Source organism: Pseudopipra pipra, chromosome 18 (genome assembly GCF_036250125.1).
Source record: "Pseudopipra pipra isolate bDixPip1 chromosome 18, bDixPip1.hap1, whole genome shotgun sequence".
Taxonomy (NCBI): Eukaryota; Metazoa; Chordata; class Aves; order Passeriformes; family Pipridae; genus Pseudopipra; species Pseudopipra pipra.
The window spans coordinates 14538331-14557751 of NC_087566.1; the positions used below are offsets into that span (position 1 = coordinate 14538331).

The 19421-nt window shown below is 40.2% G+C and overlaps 1 protein-coding gene across 1 annotated transcript in view; it reads left to right on the forward strand.

Annotated features, from left to right (window-relative positions):
- LOC135424245 (protein HIRA) overlaps positions 1-19421 on the forward strand; it is a 32084-nt gene that overhangs the window by 5900 nt on the left and 6763 nt on the right. The window contains exons 2-19 of the mRNA XM_064675318.1: positions 420-482; positions 1218-1328; positions 2122-2212; positions 2659-2753; positions 3537-3632; positions 4421-4581; positions 5167-5334; positions 5853-5966; positions 7471-7541; positions 10107-10212; positions 10784-11005; positions 11803-11888; positions 12401-12595; positions 13975-14139; positions 16013-16217; positions 16653-16757; positions 17539-17687; positions 18774-18935. Coding sequence (XP_064531388.1) covers positions 420-482; positions 1218-1328; positions 2122-2212; positions 2659-2753; positions 3537-3632; positions 4421-4581; positions 5167-5334; positions 5853-5966; positions 7471-7541; positions 10107-10212; positions 10784-11005; positions 11803-11888; positions 12401-12595; positions 13975-14139; positions 16013-16217; positions 16653-16757; positions 17539-17687; positions 18774-18935 — 2365 coding nt within the window. The remainder of the gene's footprint in view (positions 1-419; positions 483-1217; positions 1329-2121; positions 2213-2658; positions 2754-3536; positions 3633-4420; positions 4582-5166; positions 5335-5852; positions 5967-7470; positions 7542-10106; positions 10213-10783; positions 11006-11802; positions 11889-12400; positions 12596-13974; positions 14140-16012; positions 16218-16652; positions 16758-17538; positions 17688-18773; positions 18936-19421) is intronic.

Below are 19421 nucleotides of genomic sequence, written 5' to 3' on the forward strand. Positions count from 1 at the left end.
GATGGGTAATTGTGTGACCAGCAGATGCCTGAGATGGGGAGGATTTTAGAAAAGCGAAAACAGAAACCAAAACACAACTTGCTTCAGGTCATCAGCTAATGAACTGTAGAAACCTGGAAGAAATTCCTCACTCAAATACAGTTTTGCCTCCTTGGCACTCTGGTGTTGTTTTGCTTTGAGCTGTTTGGCATTTGGATTAAGTGTCTTGAGTTATCCCTGGTTTGCTGTGGAATGGCAACTTCCAGAGAGGCTTTTCCTGGGCTGCCTTTGTGCCAGGCTGCTCTCAGCTCCTGTCATTCCTGCAACTGCAGCTTTTAGAAAAGGAAGTTGCCAACCAGAAGAGTTCTGGTGGCTCTGGCATTACAGTTCTCTTGGCTGTAAAACAACTCAGTGTGTTGCTGCTTGTTCTCTAATTCCAGGAAAGCCAATATTTTCAGTGGACATTCACCCAGATGGGACCAAGTTTGCAACAGGAGGACAAGGTATGTCTGTGTGCTGATAAAAAGTGGAACTTTGGGCTCTAATAATAATTGTGTGCCTTCACCACACTTCAATCAGTGTGACCCTTTTGAAAAGACATCACTTTTATCTCTAAGAAACAGATGATTATGTAAGTCATTAAAATGCATCAAAAAGTGCTGTTGTTCCTGCAGAAGGCAGGGTTCCATGTCCTGATGTGCTCATCCTCTTGGGCATCAGTGAGATAGTAGCTGCAATAATTGAGTCATGGCCAAATTTCTTTTTTATTTGAAGAGGAACTGAATGTGCAGTTGGGCTTTTTGAGTTGCTAAATAGTAGAGCTATTGGGACAGAAAAATCCAATTATATAAATGGAATAGCTTAAGAAATACATGCAGAAATATTACTTGGTTCACAACAGTGAATAATTTTATGTTGGCTACAATAACTGCAATTTAGTATTTTAATATATCTTTTCTCTTTTAAAATACAATTTTATTATAAGTAGTTGTCCCTGTAGTTGATATCAGTTATGTACAGTATGATTTTTGAACTGTATAAATTTATTTTTAATAGCTTTAAGAAAAATAAAGCACTTGTGACTTGGTGTAATTGTATCAAAATGGCATCTGTATTCAAGTGTTTCCAAAATTCCCACTGCAGTAATGCCTATATTTTAGCATCTGTTCTGGGACTGAGATTAATTTGAAAAGCTTTTTTGCACTTTTTGAAAGGGGGGGCTTTTTGGTTTCTTACAGGTCAGGATTCTGGCAAAGTTGTGATCTGGAATATGGCTCCTGTCCTGAAAGAGGAAGATGAAAAGAATGAAAATATTCCCAAGATGCTTTGTCAGATGGACAATCACTTAGGTAACAAAGATTTTTTTTTCCTATTCTTTTTATCTTTTTTTACTGACTAGTGGTAATTTGCCAAAGCTTAAGCATTACACATATGTAATTGTAAAAACTGTGCTCTGTCCAGTGATGAAGAATCAATAAAATACAGCAGAGTGGTCTCATACTTTGGCTATATACTTCTGAAGATATTCAGTAGAAAATGTTAATATGTGGGGAAATATGCAGAGAAATATAGATACCTTTGGAAATCTCCTCCCTATAAGCTTTTTTTCAGCTGTGGCCACAAAGTATTTGATAATGCACATCCTGAGAAAATGGGGAGTTCTAAAGGAAAGGGCAAGAGAAGAAATAAGTGTAAAATAAACCTCATATGAAGTATATTGGTTATAGTTCTAAATTATTCTGGATTTATTGCACATTACATTTAGAATTAGTGTGGGTACCTGACAAGTTGTCCCTTCTTTATTCAAGGTATACCTTTCCTTCTTTGCCCTCTTAATCCCACCTCATTTACCAGGAGCAGTTTCCTTCATTAGATGAATATTAATGTTTCTTCCTTTGAGCTACTTTTGGTGAAGGTTTTTTAGATAAGGAATAGGGTTTTTTAAGTGAGAGGTTCCTCAACTGCTGCTGGCAGATAAGTACCAATTCATTTATCTGAAGCAGACAGAGTAACTGCTTTGAGTGGAAAAAGCACCCTTAAATCCTAAATGTCCCCTGTCAGGTTCTGCTTGTTGTGATCTTTGTCCCCCCCCAGAACCCCTCATTGCCCTATTTCCTGTGCCCACCTTGCTTGTGCCCGCAGCCTGCGTGAACTGCGTGCGCTGGTCCAACAACGGCGTGTACCTGGCCTCGGGGGGAGACGACAAGCTCATCATGGTGTGGAAGCGAGCGGCGTAAGCACCTGCCTTTCCTCTCATTCTGTGCTGCACTTGAGTGGCTTTCTCTGTCACACCTCAGTGTTTCCTCAGTGCTGGCCTTCTGGGAGCTCAGAGCTTCTCTGGGTGCACGAGGAGCCAAACCCTGTGCCACCACATCCCTGGTGCTGGACTCTGTGTCTGCCTGGGGGTCTCTCTCCTCTGGAGGAGCTGACACATTTTCTTCTGTTCTTGAACAAAGCTTCCTGGTGGGATCTGAAGAGTCACCCTAAATAGAAATTGTACATTTTATTGAAGCTAATTTTTTAATAACTGGAATTACTTGCTCTAAAAAAACACGGGTTTTTCCCTTTCCATTTTCACTGTAGGAATAACTGATTAATAGAAGTGCACTGTGCAGCTGATTTTTTTTATAAAGAAGAACTTGAGGTGGTTCTGTTGCTAATTGTTTCTATTTTGATTAGGTACATTGGACCTAGCACTGTGTTTGGTTCCAGTAGCAAACTTACTAATGTGGAGCAGTGGAGGTGTGTTTCAATCCTCAGAAGCCATTCGGGGGGTAAGTTAGAAGGTGCTCAATGAACGTGATTTGAATGTATTTGGAAGAAAATAGTTTTTCAGTGTCACAGTGTTTTGTTCAAAACATTTATATTTGGTGGCAAGTCAGAAATTCCTTTTAAGAGCAACAATAAAAATCTAAAAAAAAAATACAATTTTTAATCAAATGCAATTTTCATACAAGTAACTTCTGGCAACTACGTAACAGAATTAGCTATTAAGAAACTTACTTCTTGCTATTTTCTAGCTTAAAAATGAATTTGAATAAAGGAAGATAAACTGTATTTTTATTTAAATAAATGTTCAAGCTGCCAGTGAATGATCTGGTTAGCAAAGGATGAAGATTTTGTAAACCAAAGAATGTTAATGTTTATTTAAAAAAAAATAACTGAAGAGCAGTGCAAAAGATGAATAAACAAGCTTTGATTAGAATCAAGGTGGCCATGCATGTTGGAATGAAGTGAGTGCATTGCAATAGCTTCTGTTACTTTTTTATCCAAAACAGGACAGAGTTCTTTGTACAGGCATTAGTACTTCCTACAATCACTGAACATGGCATTCTCTGCCTTGGATGTTTTTTGATCCCCCATTGAACAGTGTAAGCTGGAGAGCCTAACTCCCAACAACTCTTGCTATGTCCTGTCCTACCTTCTACTCTGGTGAAATGAGAATAATTTCTCAGTGAGAGCAAAATGTTGCCATGCCAGTTCTTTTTTAAAAGATTTTTGGGTTTTCTGATTACCATCAACCTCTTTGCTAATGGAAGTTATTTTTTTCCAAACAGATGTGATGGATGTAGCGTGGTCTCCCCATGATGCCTGGCTGGCATCCTGTAGTGTTGACAACACTGTTGTCATCTGGAATGCTGTCAAATTTCCAGGTGAGAACTCCTCCGGGTCAGATGGGCAAGTGTGTGCAGTGCTGTGACAAACTCTTCCCTCCTTGGCTGTGTTTCACTGACTCTGGACATCTCTCTGGGGTAATGGCTGGCATTTTGAGATGACACACTTGTAACCTGGCAGGTCAGCCCTCTGTCCAGGTTTGGATGGCAATGAGCACTGGGTTCCACCCTGCTGGAGACAACAGCTGCATTCAGGCTGTGCTGCTCATTTTACATGACAGTCATTATTATGTGTATTCTATTTACATGCCATTTATTTGAAGCTGGCTTCCAGTACTGATACCAGAGTTTTTACACTTTGAAGCTGGCTGTGTACCCTCTCAGCCTCTCCTCCCACAGTCTGATAAGCAAGAGAGTGACTGAAAATAGGTTACCAGGTCTGTCAGGCTTGTGTGTCTGTCGAGTCAAAACTTTGACTTAGTTCACATTTGCTGCACAAAGCTGAATTTGTTGTGATAATCTTTGGGTGTGGAGGAAAGGGTGAATGTTTAACTGAAATTCCAGTTAAAGTGCTGCTTTTCTACAGCTTCAAAGTTCTATTCTGAAGTGCCTGGGCTTTGTTGGTCTTTCTGCTCTGAGCTGTTTTTTACAAAGAGTTTTGTACCCCTTATTCTGGACAGAGTTCTCTTTACCACTTTTTTATATCAGTGTTAGCTTGAGCACAGGTTCCAGTTTGGTTGTTTGTACAGTAAAGAAAATCTTCCCAACAGTCTGTCCTAAAGGAGATTTCAGTAACTACCCCCTGTTCTCAATTTTTGCCTGCCCAGAAATTCTGGCCACTCTGAAGGGGCACTCTGGCCTGGTGAAGGGGCTGACCTGGGACCCTGTGGGGAAGTACATTGCCTCGCAGGCCGACGATCGCAGCCTCAAGGTGTGGAGGACCATGGACTGGCAGCTGGAAACCAGCATCACAAAACCCTTCGATGAGGTACCTCAGCATGGGGGACTGTTCAAAGGGAATTCCTGGAGAGCGAGAGAAAACTAGAACAACTCTGGTTCTGCTGACACATGAATTAATTTAGCAGTGCTGAATGAAATGAAGTTCTCAGGTGGCAGGTTCAAAAGGGGGGAAAAAAGAGCTACTTTCTCACACAAAATGTGATTGACTGGAGACTCTCATTGCCATTGGATATTGGGAATGCCTAAATTCACGTGTGAGCTGCTGTGGTGAGCTGAACTCTCATCATTAGCAGTTGCTGTCCTGCAGCCCTGTTGTTAACTGGGACTGTTATAATTATTGAGGGAACAGTACCCAAAAAGATGGAACATTTTTGTTTTCTTTAAAAAAGTTCTCTGGGTTCCTTTTCCCCCTTTTGATGGGGTTTCTTAAGTTACTCTTCATCACCTATGTAAACATGGCCAAGTGCTAAGAATTGTGTGTAAGATCATTAATGTTCACAAAAAACTTACTTTGTAATCATATTCCCTAGATGTAAAATTTAAATAGTTTGTATTAACTATTATGGTTTGTTTGCCAAACAGTTTTAAAGTTCTGGTATGTTTTTTTTGTCAGTGTGGAGGGACAACTCATGTGTTGCGTCTTAGCTGGTCGCCTGATGGTCACTATCTTGTTTCTGCTCATGCCATGAATAATTCTGGACCCACTGCTCAAATCATTGAGAGGGATGGATGGAAAACCAACATGGATTTTGTAGGGCATCGGAAGGCAGTTACAGTAGTGGTGAGTGAGAGTCATTTCCCCCTGAAGTAAAACTTCTGTTAGGCACTTTTTGATAATTTTATGTGTAAATGGGCCAAGAGGTGAAGACAGGCATCAAGATTAGTAAAGCAAATGCATGGTGGTGGTTAAAAAATGTCAACTTTACATGTTGGTAGCAATCAGCTTGCTGGTGTGATAAAGGGAACCAGGTGGAGACAAACAAGACTAGGGGCAGTACAGGAGCATGTCAGGAATGCCCAACACGGGCTTTGTTAGCTCTTCAGTGACTTGGTTAAAGTGATGTAGGTTTACTAGATCCCTAGTAAAATTAATATTATTTACCATTCCTGTTAAGGCATTCAAAAAGCCCCTTAAGAAAGCCCCTGCAGCTTTTCTCAGTGCTCTTATAGTGTCTGGTTCAGGACTTTGTTCCTATGAAATGTTTCTTTTTCACTCTTAAGTGGAAAATTAGCCTTTAAAGCAGATCTTCTGCTAAAATGTAATTACTGTAATAAAATTTGGACATCTCATTTGTTTAGAAATTCAATCCAAAAATCTTCAAAAAGAAACAAAAGAATGGGAGCTCCACCAAGTCAAGTTGTCCCTACTGCTGTTGTGCTGTTGGTAGTAAAGACCGATCTCTCTCTGTCTGGGTAAGTGTTTCCTTTGCTCCTTGGAACTGATGTGGTCCTTTGGATAAGTTGGGGTTTAGCACAAAGGTTATGTGTACAGCATTAGCTCTTATATTTGGGTGCATTTCAGGGGTTTTTGTTTCTGTTGTTGCAGGTTTAGCTGGAGGGGAAGGAAGTGGATTGCTATTCATTAATTTCTCTAAAGCCAAGAGCAGTTAGGAACCAGTGGCAGAGTAGTGCCCTGGTAAGGGGGAGGAACTGTTAAGGGACATAATGTGTTACCACAGTTAATAGCTTCAGCCCTATTTCCTTCCTGTGTCTTTTACTTGTCTTCTGTCTTTGCAAAGGAAAGGAATGTGAAAGTGAAGGAGGTTTTAGAGTATGCTTTTGACATCTAGTTTGGGTTTTACTTTAAAATCTACGCTAAAATTGTTATTCTGGCTAAGAGAAGAGTAGCTGCTCTCACATTTATAAATGCAAGGCGGGTTGTTTGGCAACTGCAAAATACAGGGAATAAATTTAACTGATTTGTAAAGCTTTGTGATGAGAACATGTGCCAGAACACACCAATTGCTAACTCCAATCTACTATTTATAGATTCCAGTGTGATATTTATCCATCAATCGCTGGATGCATAACACTAAATCTGTTTCTGGCAGTGCTACCAGTGCATACCCATATCAGAGTATCACTTGGTATATTTTACTGTCTATTTATACTATAAAGATTTCATTTAGAATGGCTGTTGAGGGATTACAGAGGTGCAAAGTTATAGGCCTGAAGAGCTTACTAGGTCTGTATAGAGCACAGACCTATGGAAGCACAGATAAGTACTGAAGGTGACAGCTGCACTGTGAACCCATGAGCATAAAACTCAGCCACATCGACTGCTCTGGCTTCATTTCAGTTGTACTATACACTGTGGATATTAAGTCCATTGGTTTAACATTAAAGAGCTTAGAATGTCTGATTTAGAACAGGTTATTGGGAATTTTCATATTCAGTTCTTTATTACTAAGCTGATTCATAAGTGCAGAGGGATCCTCTTAAAGATAGTTGTGAGTCAAATTCCCTTTGCTCTTCATAGGCTTCACTTTCTTAGACAAGTAGAGTGAGTGAGGACATGGAAACCTGATCTGTTTTGTGTCTTCCTCTTGTGCTGGCAGTTTGCAACCCCCTTATCTCAGAGCAGCTTAGAATAGAAGCTCTTTCACATCCGTGGAATTGCTTTTTGAGAGGTGGAGGGTGTTCTGTGGCTGTGATGGAAAGGCAAAGGTGATTTAGAAATTCAGTCTGTGTTTCAGAAAGGAGAGTTGAATGTCAGCTATTCCTCTCCAGAGCTTTTCTGTCCCAGCAGTGAATGGGTGAGTTGGTTCTTCAGCTGCCCCACCAGGCAGGCAGGGCATGTCTCCAGGCCACATCTTGTTTGTGGATATTGTTGGGCTCTGGGAGAGTGTAATGAGGTAATATCTGTGGTAGTGTAGAGCTTCTACATTTATGAGTGTTGTTTTTTGTTTTTTTTAAGCTCACATGTCTGAAACGACCTTTAGTTGTCATACATGAGCTGTTTGACAAGTCAATCATGGACATTTCCTGGTAAGTTCATTTCTGCTGTTTGTTACAGAAACCAAAGTATTGTCATCAACTTTAGATGTTTTCCAGAATTATCTGGAAATTCCTTAAAACAGTACAGCTTGTGATTGGAACACAAGTAATTGGTTCCTGAAGGTTTTGGTTCTGCTGCAACATCTTTGGTAGTAACATTAGCAATTAGCATGTGGTCACTGGAGATTATATAACATTAAAACTGAATAAAACTGAATAAAAATTAATGTATTCAGTAATGACACAGTAAAATACTTGTGGAATGAGTTCCTACTTGTTATGATTCACTGATATTTTTTCACAGAATGTCTATTTTGTAACATGACGTGGTGGACTTGGTGAGTTTTATGTGCATTACATCTGTGAGAAGCTGGTTGGACAATCCACTTTCCCAGCAGTCTACTGTCCCAAGCCTTATTTTCTTCCTTCTGCAGTGAGTGGTACTCTCTCCTCTCCTGCTTTCTTCCTAAGGCCTCGTCATAAAAATGCAGAAGTTAATAGTTCTTCATTCGCTTCAAGACTTAAATAATAAGGGGAAAAAAGCCCATGAGACCACTCAGTAAAGGGTATTTAAAAAAACCTCTGCACCTGTACAGCAGGTGATTTAGAGAGTTAAGGGTTATGTACAAGAAAATGCCTAATATTTTTTTTTCATAAGAGCCACACAGCTGATTCCATAGGCCATCTTAATTCTATTGCTTCCTGACTTCTGAAAATCTGCCCTAATAGTTGTAACCATCCAGGTGGGTTTATGCTGTGAATGTCAAAGCTCACAGTATAACTTCCTGCTCTCTGTGTGCTCTGTGGATTTTGCCATGAAGCTCAGTGAACCACAATAAAGTTTTCAAAACCAGAACATTTTTCTTTCATTAGCAGATTAAGGCTAGAGAGCCAGCAAGTGGAATATTTATGAGAAGTGCTGCTTTGCTGTACTACAATAGCTTTGAATAGTTTTGTTTTCCTGTAGTGTTTTTTATTTCTCCGTCTGCAGTTTGCACATTTTTCATGGCATGAAGTCATTGGGAGTCATAGCTGGTTAACATTTTGCAGTTTCTGAGGAAATGGTTTTGTGGCATCTTTGAGAGACAAAGGATCATCAGGAAGCCTGATATTTTATATCCTGTGTACAAACTGAAACGGATGGCTAAAATGTCAATAATATGGAATGTTCCCAGAAACATGCTCCATTCTGAAAACAGACTGAGTAAATTCAGAGAAATCTGACACTATTATATTGTTATATCTATCATTTCTCTTTCAGAGTTTTAGACTCTTGAAATGATTATGTTTTCACAGAACAATTGTTTGGTTCCAGAGGTCAATAAGAGCTCAGCAATTTTGTCTGCTAAGCAAGCAGAAAGCTCTGAACAAGATGTTACCATTTCCTAACTTGGAGTACTGTTGGTTTCCCTAGTTCATGGTTCTGAGGCTGACTGCTGTGGATGTGATGTTATCAGGGCACCAGCCACCACAAAAGTAGATATTTTCAAATGCCCATAGCCATGGTGCTTGTAATCCATTTTTGGGCCTTGCTGGAGTAACTTGGATAGGATGTCAGAGTTGTGCCAGCTTTCCTTTCCTCTTCCTTCTCTGTAACAATTGATCTGTAAGCCCCTGTGTTGCTGTCTCTGTGAGCTCTGTAACTGGAAGTGTCTGGGCGAGCAGTCAAAATTCATCTAATACTTTTTCCAAGGTGCAATAATATGTTATATATGCAAGAGTATAATTCTATTAAGACTAGGATGTGTAGTTTCTCCTCTCTCTTGTCGCTAAGAAAACCTTTTGAGACCTCCAGAAGAGGGTTACAATACATTCCCACATACAAGGACATGTGCAGTTTGCTTAAAACCACAAATAATGAACAATAACAAAATCAGACACATGTTCTTGCCTAATACAGAGATTGTTGGACTGCTCGGATGTTCAGCTTGCTTTCTTTTGATTGCTGTAGCTGGAGAGAATGCTGCTAGAGAAAAGGCATTTACCCAACATATAGGGCTTCTCTCTTAAGAATCTCGTTTCTTCTCCTTCCTTTCTTGTTTATTTGGATCAGAGAGTTCTTATAGGAATGGACTATCTGTTACTTGTTTCCCATGCATGATGAACCTTCATCTTCCACGGGCCTCAAACAGCAGTTTATAGGGCCTTAAAAGATGTGTATGGATTGCTTATCTGCTGGGAGCCCCTTTCTTCACCCTCTGGCATTAGCACAAAGATTTTGTACATCTTTTGGAGCGTTCATAATTTTCTCCCGTTGTTCACTGTGAACACTGCTCTGAGTTACCCCTTCACGAAGGTTTTCATGGTGCTGATCGTGCCATGGGTGGGTGTATTGTTCCAATGCCACCTTCCTGTGTGCAGTCTGCCAAGGACTGTTGGCACACAGACTCCTGCTGCCCTTCATCCCATCTCCTCACTGTCCCACTTGTTTGGTTCCATCGGGCGTTGCTGTGATAATAAATCTTATGCTAAGATTTTTATTGGGCACTTTATCACATTGCTCCTTTGCATCAATGAAAGAGATTGAAAACAAAGTTGGACCTTTTTTTCCTTCAGGACCCTTAATGGACTCGGTATCCTGGTGTGTTCCATGGATGGATCTGTGGCATTTTTGGACTTTTCCCAGGATGAACTTGGGGATCCACTTAGTGAGGAGGAAAAGGTACAGTAAGCACTCAGACAACCTGTGATCATATTTAAGGGATATATTGATTCAGTTAAAATATAGGACTACTTATAGAAGTATATAGTGACTGGTTTCCATATTATAGAAAATGTGTTCTTGTCTACTTTATGAATCATTAAAAGAGAGTAGTCAAGAAATGAATGCGTCATATTAGTTTCTGTTCTGGAAAGAGTATTTGGAAAACATCCACTTGCTTACACATCATTATACATTTGAAGTAATTATTTGGCCAAGGAAACAAGGAGTGGGTGCTTCAAAACACTTTAAAATTACTCTTTGACTTGCATGTATGCAAGTCTTTTTAAACTGATTGCTGTTGGCTGTTTTTCCTCTCATTGCTATTAGCAACTAGAGCTTTGAGTTCCAATTATTTTACATATTGACTTAGTGTTAGTTGAAAACACAAAGAAAGAAGAAAATCTAGTGTGTAAATGATACAGAGGGCAATTGCATTTGATGGATTCCATTAGATTTTGTGATTCCACTGTGTTACAATCAGTGATGCCACCGTAGCAGTTGCAGTCACTCACATCTTTAACGCCCACAGAGCAACATTCACCAGTCCACCTATGGTAAAAGCCTGGCTATCATGACTGAAGCTCAGTTGTCTACCACCATTATTGAGAATCCAGAGATGCTCAAGTATCAGCAGAGGCAGCAGCAGCAGGTGGATCAGAAGAACGCGTCGGTCCGGGAAGGATCCGGGAACGCAGCAGCTCCCAAAGTGGCAAGCATGGTTAATGGGGAGAGTTTGGAGGACATCAGGAAGGTAGGTGCTCTTGGGTAGTGCCAAGTGCTAAGCTGGTAAACACCAAACTGCTTATGACAGAACCAGTTTCTGTGTCCTTCCAGCCTGGGAAGGGTCCAGGTGCCCGAGTCACTGGGCCGGTTACTGGCACTTGGTGGAAAGTTACAGTGCTTTTGAGCAGAAATAAGACTATGTGGAAAAAGGCTTGTGGATGTTTCTGCAACAGATACAAAATTCTTGGTGTGCAGGAAGGAACCCAAAAGTAGCTCATAACAGGGAAGCTGTAGAACTGTACTTCAATTGCTCAGTGATAGAGGTTGAAAGCTTTATTTAATGCTCTCCTAAACATAAAACATGACTTCTAATGAAGGACTCGATACACACAGATGAGAATGTTTTGGACTTGACTCTCTAACTGTGGAGAGCAGATTACATTCTTCACAAATGCCTTTTCTACAGATGGATAGATTGAAGATTGGAAAGGTGTGTGTTCAAAGTAAAATAGTGGGAATTATTGTACAGGCTGAGAGCAGTAATCACAATCAGAATTCTGTTGTACTTGGTACTATATGAGCTTCTACTTAACACCTATTAGTGGTCAAAAAAAATTTATGGTATTGAAATACACTTGTATTAATAAAAATGTAGATTGACTATGCAATAATGGCATGGTTCAAAGATGATATGGGAAACAGTCTTTGTTAGCAGATTTTTAATTGAGGCACATCTTTCTTCTACTATACTTGTTTGTTTGAAAAAAAAGTAAAAAAAACATTTCCTATTTATCAGAAATGATGATGAAATGTACTTTCCAACAGAATCTCTTAAAAAAACAAGTTGAAACCCGAACTGCAGACGGTCGGAGAAGGATCACACCTCTGTGCATTGCTCAGCTGGACACTGGGTAGGTTTGGAAGTCATCTTTAAAATCCTTTGGGATCTTTTTTAATCTTTTTGTTGTCGTTGTTCCCTTGTGCAAACTCTGAATTCTGACTTACAGCATCATAAAGCATGTCTTGGAAATAAGTGTGTGTCCTTATGAAAGACAGCTTTGGCCTGTCTTTTCTTAGCCATAAGATCTCACCTCTAATGGCTCAGGCTAATTCTCCTTATCTGCCATTATGTATTGTAGATTCATATCTGTATTAGTACTGGCTTTAGTATCCTTTGGATATGAGAAACAACTCTGGAAAGTTCCGTGTTGGTGGTTTGTTTAGGTTGTGTCTGAGTATCCCTGTAACAAACGTGGATAGAGCCTTCCCAAATCTTCGTTTGCAAAGCCCAGCCATGAGCTGTATGAGTATCCACATGTGGAAAAAGGAAGAATGGAATAAATAGTTTAGTTAAAATTACTATTTTTCAATTATCTTTTACGTGGTTTTGAGTAATGTATTTGTTGTTTGTCTTTTTGCTTAGAGATTTTTCTACAGCATTTTTCAATAGCATCCCAATCTCTGGAACTCTGTCTGGCTCAATGATGTCTTCTCAAAGTAACCAGCAGCTCATGTCACTTGATTCTAACGCAGCAAATTCCCTTAATACTTCAAAGCCTTCTGTGGAGCCAACAGCAGCCAGTATAAAACCAACAGATGATGCAGCCAATAAAGATGGGTCGGTATTTGCAGTTTTGTTTTTCACTTACGTGAGTCTGTTTAGTTTTAAATTTCTGTTTATGGTTCTGTAACCAAGAAGTTATTAAAGCAGTTTCCTGACTGCAAAACTCTGAGAATCAAACCTTCCTGAAAACATCAAGATTTTATTAGTATTGATTACTTTAAATAGTGGTAAATCAGGAATGAGTAAATCCATGTGCACAGTTCTGGCAGTGAACTCCAGTGCAATGAGGGGTGCAGTTGATTGCTGAGGCTCTAACAAATTGACCTGCTTATGGATTGTTGGCTTGCTATTTGTAAATAATAGAAGGCTTTCCAGTACTGGAGGTCATGAAGCCTGTTTTACATCAAATTCTGTCCTGTGTCCTCTCTTTGAACATGGTGATCCTTCTTTCCTGCCCAACAACCCCATCAGAGCAGAGTGTCGCTGACTCGTCAGTGCACTTGAGCTTATTGGCCAATGTGTCTTTCAAATGAATAATGGAACCACTAATTTTACTTGCTGGTTTCTTCTCCTCAGTGTGTTTTTACAGTCTTTGTAACAGCACAAGTGGTGTTGGAACCTCTGCTTATCCATCACATCACATCAGTTGAAATTGGCCCCAGATTAAAAAATGAGCATGTAGACTATAAGAAATGATTGACAGATGAAACTAGTCTCCTTTTCTTTGAAAACTGTACTTCTAGCAGCTTTTTAGTACAAACATCAGTTATTTTAGAGCCATTCTTTCTTCAATTAATTCCCTGAATTCATTCTCTGAATGAATTGAAAAATCTCTAAAGTAAACAGCTATTCAAATAACAGATCCCTGGAATGCTTTGGTGTGGGGGAAACACATTCCTTTGCTTTAGAGTTGTGCTTGGAAAGGCCTAATAATCAGTTTGGATTCTTCAATAACAAAAGTCTAAACATGGCATGAATTGTTTCAGCCCAAATTGTTTGATTGATAAACAGTGGAATATAATATTGTAATGGAAATGATTTTCTAACCTGAACAAGGGGTAAAAGCAGGAACCCCAGTGATTATTTAAAATAGTGATCCTTTCCCTTTGGGTACATAAATAGCAGCTGAAAGTATTGTTCCTAAAAGTTTCATTCCTGAGTTAAAAATACAAAATGAATTAATTAGGATCTTTTAATCTAGACATGTGGCCACATGAAGCTCTGAGGTGTATCATAGGCAGTTTTTGAGAGCAGGGAAAGCATTCAAGATAGTGACACGTGAAGGGGTGGCAAAAGCATATCCTAATTCATGATGTACTTAAGTGAAAGGTTTCTAGCCAGTGTAATGAATACTAGCTAGTTGTTGTGAGCAGTGCAGGTTACCAATACAAAATTCATTTTAATCCTTCTTTTCCTGTCTCTTTTACTGACAGTGTAAATGCTACCTCTGCCTCAACTGCTCCTCCTGCATCCTCTGTGTTGACAACTCCATCCAAGATTGAACCCATGAAAGCATTTGATTCCAGATTCACAGAACGCTCCAAAGCCACCTCAGGGACTGCTGTGGTAACCAACACAAACCAAACTGTTGTGGACAGGTAAGACACAGCCAGGTGCTAATGCAGAGAGTTGAAATGCTGATTCTCTGGGGTGTAGATGTCGTGGTGCTGGGGCTGCAGAAATTGCCTTGGGTCACTACTGAAGGGAAGGGGGCAGCTGCAAATAGGGAAATTCTCTGCTGGCATTATCCCTTTGTACATTTGTCCCTGGCATTTTGGTATCAAGCAGATTCTTCAAAATGTTCCAAGTTCAAGCCCTCGTTGCAAGAGGCTGTGTGTGCACGTCCCTGTGTGGCTGTGTGCAGCTGTGCTCCTTGGAAGACAAAACCAGCCCAAAATAGCCAGCCTGCATCTCTGCACAGCAGAGACTTCCTTCAAGATAAATTACCATCCTTGTCAGCAGACAGCCTAGCATCATTAAAGCTGCAGTTGTATTTCAGTTTGGTGCCTTGAAGGCATGTGGAGAAGACTTTTTGATTTTAAGGAGTTTTGGCTGTGGATCCACATGACTTTAAAAAAAAAGACAAGCCTTTGTTTTTGTGCCATAGTGTGCTATGGCATAAGTGTTCCTGCTTCACCAGAACACATGAGAGAAAAAATAGCAATCTGGAGAAAGAAGTGTCTAGTCCCCCAGCTTATTATCAATAAAACATATTTTATACATCAATATTTTTATGTCAAAGGGTTTAACCATGTGGTGCAGAAGAAAGATGCATTAAATGACTCTCATAATTGCTCCTGATGTGTCAGTAAAGTATGGATAAAAGTTCATTGTTTGGTGTAATTCAGAAGCCAGAGGAAAAAGGTTTGGATTATGCAAAGTATTTCTGTGAAGCCAAGCAGTTAAGGAATAACTGGCAAAAGGGTGTCAGTTAATAACCAGCTACTGGAGGGAATGGGGAGAGTATGAATAAATGACCTATTTTAGGATATAATGGCTAACAAGAGAGTTCACAGGGATTTGTACTTAGTATTTAGTTATATTATATTATATTTCATTATATAAGGACATGAACCTGTTGGAGCAAGTCCAGAGGAGGCCACGAAAATGGTGAGAGGGCTTGAGCACCTCTGCAGTGGAGACAGGCTGAGAGAGTTGGGGCTGTAAGCCTAGAGAAGAGAAGGCTCTGAGGCAACCTTCTTGCAGCCTTCCAGTGCCTAAAGGGGCTGCAAAAGAGCTGGAGAAGGACTTTTCACAGGGGGAGGTAGTGGTAGGACAAGGGAAAATGGCTTCAAACTGAAAGAGGGCAGGTTTGGATTAGATAATAGGAACAAAGTCTTCCCTGTGAGGGTGCTGAGGCCCTGGCCCAGGTTGCCCAGAGCAGCTGTGGCTGCCCCTGGATCCCTGGAAGTGTCCAAGACCAGGCTGGACGGGGCTGGGAGCAACCTGGGCTGGTGGAAGGGGTCATTTTTATGGTTTGCAGAAATACATTTTACAGCAGTGAGAGCTGAATAGGACAAGTTTTGGGGATAGACAACAGAATGACAAAGGAAGTTCTACATCAGTAAGTAGAAACTGTAATGTCTATTGAAGGGGAAAAGATGAGCTACTCTTGCATCTTGGAGTGCTGAATTATTTGTATCAGCTCAGCGAAAGAGATCTGATTGTAATTGGAACTGAATGCTAAAATAAGGTTGCTCTTTCCAGCTTTCCCCTGTAGCTAACTGCTGGTTTGATTAGTTTTTTTTAAAGGGGAGAATATGTCTGATCAGCTTATGCGTGAATTGCACATTGTACTCCTAGAGAGGATTTGCCAAACCTCTTCAGCTTCTTCCTCTTGCCTTTGTGCTTTTTGAAATACGCTCAAACAGGGCTAAGAATGTGTCTTCTTATCTACAGGAATGCTGTGCACATGATATGTGGCAGCTTTTGGAATCAGCTCTTATAAAACATGAAATTTTTCTTTTACAGACTGAAGGATCAGAATTTAATTAAAGACAATAAGCCTAAGGATATTCTGGAGAGCAGCAGTGACAGTGAAGAGAAGATTCCAGCTGTTAAACCACTCAGTGTCCCCAAACGGAAACTGGAACTTGAGGGGGAAACAGTAGAAAAGAAGAAAAAAGGAAGGCCTAGGAAAGACTCCAGACTTGTACCAGTAACTTTAACTGTTCAGGTGAAAGAAATAAGATTCACTGTGGCTTTCACAAGTCAGTCCTGAGTTGACTTGTTCCCTCAACTGAGGGGAAACTCAAGTAGTATCAGTCCCTCAGAATTTTTAGCCATCCCTTATATTTTCCATATAAGGTACCAGAATTTCTATTAATTAGTTGCAACTGAAAACGGGGGGGGGGGGGGGGGGGAGGGAGAGAGGTGAGTTCAAAAAAAAAAAAGGACCACTTCAAGTTTGTTTTGATTTTTTTTTTAATTCTTAGAAACTATTTTAAAAAACTTGTATTTGTACAGCTAATTGGAAAAACACTAATATTTCCAGTTGGCATTATTTGGAATTTAAAAAAAATCCCTTTCAAATCAATCTATGTGGTATAATAGCTTTGGTTTTAACTTTTTTTAACAGAAAAATTTAACTACTTCTGCCATTTTTTTCCAGTCCTCAGCTGCACTGGCCTCTGAGAAGGATGCTGCTTGCATCTCTGCACCAGCATTAGCACTTAAACTGCCAACCCCAATCCCACAGAAATCGTTTACTTTACAAGTAAGTGGACTGTAAGGAAAAAGGCTTAATACCTTAAAAACAAACAAACAAACAAAAATCCTGCTTTTTTTAAATATTCTGAGATTATTCAGACCCTTTGCCAAGTTAACATCTGAATGTGTATTTGTTCAAGCAAGCAAGGTGGTGGGATACCTCAGCTTCTGAGCACATGTCTTTATGAGTGAAGTTAGTGGCAAATCAGCTAAAAATAGGACACTTCTGAACTAGCTACACTTGAAAGAGGAATGAATTCCCCTGGTTCATCAGTCCTTCCTCCTGGTTGTCCCAGTGAGTGGTGAAGAGAAAGGTCTGTGGCAGGAGTAGCTGCTGCACTGTTATTGCAGCAGTGTTGGTGGTGCACCACTGAAGAATAAAAGCAAGCATTTCTCTGGAGCTGCTCTGCATCTGAAGAGACTTGCAGATGGTATTGCTTTGGGTATTTATGAAAGAATTTTTCTGTGTGTTTAGGTTGTGGTAGTCTGGTTCCACATGGGCACATACAGACTTGATCTGGTGCCCATAATTAGGAAGCACAGACAGAACCTTTCCTAAGGCTTGTGCTTCAAATACAAAGGAATTATTTGTTTTAGCCAAGACTGATTTTCAGATGTCTGCTTCTTTTGGAATGCCACAGTGTATTTTGAAGCCCTATTAAACAGAGAAATCAATACTTGAACCTGTTCTTTAAGACTGCACTGTCTTGGGTCTAACAGTAGTTGGTGCTTTTTTGAGTAGGGTTTTATCTCTTCCAGAAATTATTATTTAATTCTTTGTATTTCAGATAAGTTCAGATCCATCAATGTACCTTGAAGTGGAGAATGAAATGACCACAGTGGGAGGTTCCAAGCTGAGCAGGTTGAAGTGTAACCGAGAAGGGAAGGAGTGGGAGACCGTCCTCACCAGTCGGATCCTCGCCGCAGCCGGCAGCTGGTAAGAGTCTGCTTTGGAGGGAGAGGGTCCTGAAGGCCACAAAACATTTTTAAGGGCACAAAATTACATTTACAGAAAGTTAAGTACACCTAAACCCACGTATTTACAAATAAGTAGAGGCTTTAAAGCCTTTATCTACTTATTTAGAAAAGTTGATGAACTGGGTCCCTTCTGTTAGGGATTTTTGTGATCCTTTGTGCTTGGCTCAAGATGTCCTATTTCTCTTCCAGCTACCTTGATTTAATTCATTCAAGCTCTTAAGCTCTTATCCTCTGGAGTTTTTTGTAGGGATTCTGACGTTTCTGTGTTGACTACTGCTATTTGCTGGGTTTATCACACATATACACCCACCCACTCTGTAATTTTCACACAGTTTTTCATAAAAGAGTGCACTGTTCTTAAGTCTCAAGACCAGTTTTGCTTCAGGTATTAGCTCTATGCAGTCTTAAAACATCACAAATTCTCATTAGCCACTTAAAACAATTTACCTCTATACTTACATTTCTTCTTTAAATTTCTTCATTAAATTTGACTAAATCATGATAAGTGACAGATTTTCAAGTGCTAAAGGATATTTTGTGATGTGGAAATATTTTTCTGAATTTCTTTGCTATTTTTTCCTCTGTATTTTCCTCGATTTTGCTTAGTTATAACCTCAGAGTTTAAATTGAAAGTATATTTCTAAAGCCTGAGCCATGTCCAGGTCTGAAAAAGAAGCAGCAGATTTTAAAGCTAAATACAAGTACAGGCCTGAAGACCTTGTGTATACCCAAAAGCTTTACTGCTATTTCCAGCTGTGCCCCTTGGTCTACTAAGAGATGTTATCTTTGCCTGCAAACTTTCTCTTGCCCATCTCCTCATAGTTACAACCAAATGAAGGAGGCAGGGAATGCACAGATATAGATAATCTGACTAGTTCACGATCTTACCTTTTGGTAGCCAGGATTTTCTTCAAAGCTGTAATAGTTACTTTTTGGGGAATTAACCCAAGCTGTGTGATAGCTTAACAATTCAGTCTGGTTTTGTGCTAATTGCATTTGACAATAAGTAAATGTTTCTTTTTGCTATTTCTTTGATTTTTTCCAGTGAGATCGTAACTGTGGCCTGTGAGAAACGAACGCTGTCGGTGTTTTCAGCTTGTGGTCGTCGCCTTCTCCCCCCCATCGTCCTGAACACCCCCATCTCCACCCTGCACTGCACAGGCTCCTGCATCATGGCCCTCACCACTGCTGCTACGCTCTCTGTGTGGTGAGTGCACGGCCCAGCTCACTGCAGAGCTGTACGTGTGGATGGGGATTGTATAGGCTTGGGTTCAGTTGTGTCAGTGCACCACTGCTGAAAATGAGGCTGAAACTACAGCAGGTCTGAACACAAGTCCACTTTTGGATAGAATATGGAGAGTTGACAGGGCCAGACTTGAATCCTTTTCTTCTCTGTTCTGGGTCTGTAATACTGAATGTGATTCTAGAAGTAAAATCAGGGGCATTGAGATCAGCTTGAAGTTACTGGTTTAAACAACCTCCTTAGGGCAGACTTGTCATGCATATGGAATGGACTGGGGGGAAAAGGAGAAATGTGGATATTTGCATTTTCCATCACACTTAACCAATAACGGGCATGAGTTTCAGAGTTAGAAGTACTCCAGCCATCTTCAAGAGGCCAGGATAAAACCAGCAGGAACTCATTTCCAGTTGTTGAATTCCATCTAATGTCTCATGGAAGTCAGAGCTCCTA